This window comes from Phyllostomus discolor, chromosome 9 (genome assembly GCF_004126475.2).
Source record: "Phyllostomus discolor isolate MPI-MPIP mPhyDis1 chromosome 9, mPhyDis1.pri.v3, whole genome shotgun sequence".
Classification (NCBI taxonomy): Eukaryota; Metazoa; Chordata; class Mammalia; order Chiroptera; family Phyllostomidae; genus Phyllostomus; species Phyllostomus discolor.
Genome location: NC_040911.2, coordinates 101,814,800 through 101,819,017, shown reverse-complemented (window position 1 = coordinate 101,819,017; position 4,218 = coordinate 101,814,800). Strand labels below are relative to the sequence as shown.

General features: G+C 57.8%; 1 protein-coding gene across 1 annotated transcript; it reads right to left on the bottom strand.

The window, feature by feature from the left end:
- Positions 1-200: 200 nt before the first annotated feature.
- On the bottom strand, positions 201-2,273 carry LOC114506181 (protein FAM209B). The gene is made up of 2 exons (XM_028523683.2): positions 1,841-2,273; positions 201-705 (listed from the first exon to the last, which is right to left on the bottom strand). The coding sequence occupies exons 1-2, from the start codon at positions 2,222-2,224 to the stop codon at positions 442-444; spliced, it is 648 nt and encodes a 215-aa protein (XP_028379484.2). The 5' UTR covers positions 2,225-2,273; the 3' UTR covers positions 201-441.
- Between the last annotated feature and the right edge of the window lie 1,945 nt (positions 2,274-4,218).

The following is a 4,218-nucleotide window of genomic DNA, read 5'->3' as shown; positions in this document are numbered from 1 at the left end:
CAGGCCATGACCCCAGCAACTGCACACTGATGTTTCTCTCTCCCTCCTTTCCCTCTCTAAAAATAAAATAAATAAAATCTTAAAAAAAATAGTATGCTTTAAAAAAAAGATAGCAAGTATGAAAATGACATTAACGTCTTATTCCAAATTTCCTACACCTGGTCCCACAGGGGCCCTGGCACCTTGACCGAGGCAATCACCCAGGCAGCTGTGTCTCTGGGATACACTTCTCAGCACCTGCAACTCTCAAGGAAGTGAGAAAGGCCACAAACACAACGTGAATGGCTATGGCGACTGGTTTCACATTTATTTTTTTTAAGTTTAACAACGGAGGAAACAAAAATCTCCCATTTGAGATTTTTCTTCAGAATAGTTTTATTGGTTTGCATATCCTTTGTCAACACTCAACTTTTCCTGTCCTACTTCGATACACAAATCCATTCACTCGCATTCCTCTTCGCCCCATATCTCATATATCGTCACGTTATTTTGAGGGTCCGAAGGCACCTCGAAGACCGGGAGCTTGAGGCTATTGCCGTGGGCCGCAGCGTCCTTCAGATGCCGCACCCTGGAGAGGAATTTCACGAGTTCCATTTCGAGCTGGTGCAAGGTAGTGAACGCGAAGTCTTTGCCGGGGGAAGCATTCTGGTTTTTCTTCAGCTGAGCGCGCAGTGAGCAGCCTCGAGGGCCGGGAGGATTCTTCTCCTGTCGAGAGAGACACGCAGGGTGAAGGACACTGTTGGCTTGGTGGGTTTGCACCCAGTTCCGACATAGCTGGGCTCCCCCCGAGAGGAGGAGGCAGGTCTAGCATGGCTCTCGTCCAGGGACTGGCCCACTGGGGCCACATCTGGCCCACGGTCTGCTTTTGTCAGTAAAATTTTATTGGAACCCAGCCCGCAGCCCCGCTCATGCACTTGCATACCGTCTAGGGCCGCTTTCAGACTAAAAGGGCAGAGGTGAGTCATGCCAAAGCTGAAAATATCTTCTTCCCGGGCCAGCCCTGCCCCAGCCGGTCTGGACAGGCCCTGGGATCTGCGTAGCCGAGAGTGAGCAGCCGGGTTCCCGGCTCTCTCCCCTCCTAGAGTTAGCCCCCTGGGGGGAGCGGTGACCTTTTCGCCCCTCATCCCCTACCCACAGGTTTCTACCTTCACCGGGGATAATGGTATCATCTCCACCTGGTTCAGTGGCCGGTAGTAAGTCAAACGCTAGGCAAATTAAAAATCGGGCCATGAATCTGGCTCTGGGAATAATTTTGACTGAAACACACTGAGTTCTTCAGTCTGTCCTCCGTCTGCACACACTCACTTACCTACCGGGTCGAAACCCCAAGCCAAGGTCTCCTACACGCAGCCAACGGAAGGTGGCCTTCCCCTGTCACTCCCAACCCCGGGAGTCTGGGCACCGCTGTCCTCCCAAAGGCTGTGTCAGGACAGAAGCCTGCCAGCGTTTCCCCAAGGCCACCGGGCAGGGACTCGGCGTCCCCATCCGTCCTATTTCACGGTGCTGCCTGTAACAAGTAGCATGTCCGTTCCTCCGAGTCTGACACTTCTGAGATGGAACCAGTGTGGTCTAAACAATGAAACCGTCCTGCCCTGGCTGGTGTGGGGTGCAGCTCTCAGAGGGTGGGGCGTTGTTCCGCAACCCAGAAAGTTGGCGGTTCGATTCCCGGTTGGTCGGGGCACATGCCTGGGTTGCAGGTTGTCGGAGGGGGGCGCTGGAGAGGCAACCGATGGCTGTTTCTCTCGCATGTGGATGTTTCTCCCTCTTCCTTCCTCCCGTCCCCTCTCTCCAAAAAGGAAAGAAAGAAAGAAGGAAAGAAAGAAAGACAGGCCACGCTCACCTTACTCTTCTCACTGTACCCTCCTCGAAACTTGAGAACCGCGTACAGTACCAGCACGAACAGGAGCCAGAGCCACTTGCTGGCGAGCCAGCCTTGGGCGTGCTCGGGGAGACTCTGCCTGACCCGGAAGTGCCCCCCGCAGGGCGCCTGGCCCTGGGGCTCCTTGACGCTCCCCCTCACGGAAGAGAACATGAAGGCGCAGCCGCAGGACAGGCACAGAGGCAAGAACAAGCACCATGTCAGCGTCCGCATGGCGAGCAGAGGTGGGGCAGGAAGCTGCTCATGGTGGGTCTGGTTGCCCTCGCACCGGGAGACCGGGGGCCTAGGGCTGGGCCCTCCCTGCGTGATGTCACAGAGGCCCCGGGCAGGGGCCGCTCTGGCCATTGTGACGGCGGCAGGGCGGAGGGTGACAGGCCCACAGGGGCCTGGGAGGGGGACTGGGAGGGAGGAGGGGGCATTTGCAGCAGGCAATAAAAAAAAAAAAAGAGAGGCTGGGGTGACCGGGGCACCGCCTCCTTGCAAGGCGTTCTGACCCTGGGGCTGCGGGCCGAGGCCTGTGCTGGTCTCCAGTTTGCCAGATCCAGGCACGTGGTGTTGAGCCCGTGGCCTGTGCCCCGCCATGGAGCAGAGCCCCTTGAGAGAGATATTAAACCAGGGGCTACACACTGGGAGCTATGGGTGTGTATCGTTTGGCCTACATTGTTTCTCAAGTTATTTACTTATATTTAAATGTTGGGGTATTTTCATTGAAAAACCTAGATTTCTGGCTCCTTCTGAAAATATGGGCGATCTGAAAACACTGGTCCCAGTAGGAACCGCCCATCTAGGGGGTCATGTGCTTTCCACAGTCCCCACCATTCCCTATCGCCTCCCACTCGCCGATTTTACCTGAGTGCGCAAGCCCTGGGTTAATTAAAGCTGGGATTAGAGTGGTGGGCTTTAAGAGCAGGGGTCAGGTCGTGCAGGAAGGCCTTCCTGAAGAAGGCGCTGTGGTCGAGTTGGAGGGACGATCAGGTGGGACTCCACACCCAGGCACGTGTGGGTAGGACCCAGAGGGAAGCCCCACCTGGAGGCCGAAGCCAGGAGCGTGGCTGGGGCTCACTGGCCAGGGCGCTTGAACCCACGAGCTTCCACGAAGGACGTGACAGAACTCCCAGTTCAAGGAGCACAAGGCCTGCCCTTGCCTGCCGGGCCGTGTGACTCAGACCTGGTGCCCAGGATTAGGGTGATGCGCTGGGCATAACGAACGGACCGCAGGGCCCTTCCCACTCTGTGCAGCCCCGGGCAGCCACAGGGGAAGGGGGGGAGTTGGCCTGGGCTGCACAGCGTCCCCTGCCAGGGGACAGCAAGCTGTGTGGAGAGGTGAGGGGCCTTCTGGCAGGAGACGCCGGGGCAATGAAGTCCACCCGTGGGCCCTGAGGGGCCACGGCTGCTGTCGGGGCAGCGCTGGTGCTTCTGGTGTCTGGCTGTGGGCTGAAGGGTGTGCCCGTGGCCCTCCGGGGCCCAGCCTCTCCCCGCGCGGGCGGCCCTCGTGGGGCAGTTGTTCCCCTACGCTGAGCGGTGCCTTTCCTCCGCGATAAAGTAACGAAGTGAAGGGAAAAGGCGACAGCTAGTTAACAATTTAACTGGGCTGCATAAAAAAAGACTTTACCAGAGAAAGAAAATGGCTAATCAGGCTTGTTCTGGAAAAGTCCACAACAAAAACACACTGATGTTAATATAATTTTAATGAAAGTGCTTCCATGTTCATGTCCAACATCCTCAGGGCCAAACTGCCCATCACGTGAGGCGGAGCACACGGACGCAGAGCGGCCAGGGTCCTCTCTGGCCCCGACCCAGAACCCTCCGGGGCCTCAGACGTGGCCCGTGGGTACCCCCCGTCCCCGGGCTGCCGTGGAGAACCAGCCGGCACGGCACCCGCACCACCGCCCCCAGGACACAGCGGGGGGCCCGGACTCCCGGCTCTGACCCCGCAGCCCGGAGGGAAGTCTGAGTGACTGACGCCCGCACACGTCACGGGGAAACCCCTGGTTTTAGGCACAGTCCCCCTCCGTGTCTTCTGCTGAGGGGAAAAGCGGGATGGGTGGGACATCACGGAGTTACTTCCGTCACTCAGTTTCCTTACAAAACACGAGTGGCAGACAGACGCACAAGAATACAGAGGGGAGAAGAGCTTGCCTTATTTTTGTATCAAGTCAACTAACCCGCCAGGTGCCAACTAACCCGCTCTCTCCCGTCTTCCGCAGGATCAGCTGTGAGTCCCCGCCCCCCCCCCCCAACACCTGGCCCCGAGTCCCGGGCTCTCAGATGCCCCTGCAAACAGGCGTGCGGGCAGCAAACCCGTCTGCATGGGAGCTGAAATGAGGCAAGCACACAGC

What these genes read in the sequence shown, in the direction of transcription:
- LOC114506181 (XM_028523683.2), bottom strand. Translation starts at nt 2,224, where the DNA reads ATGGCCAGAGCGGCCCCTGCCCGGGGCCTCTGTGACATCACGCAGGGA. An exon ending in GGTACAGTGAGAAGAGTAAG is followed by an intron (nt 706 to 1,840) that starts GTGAGCGTGGCC and finishes CTCTCTCGACAG; the next exon opens with GAGAAGAATCCTCCCGGCCC.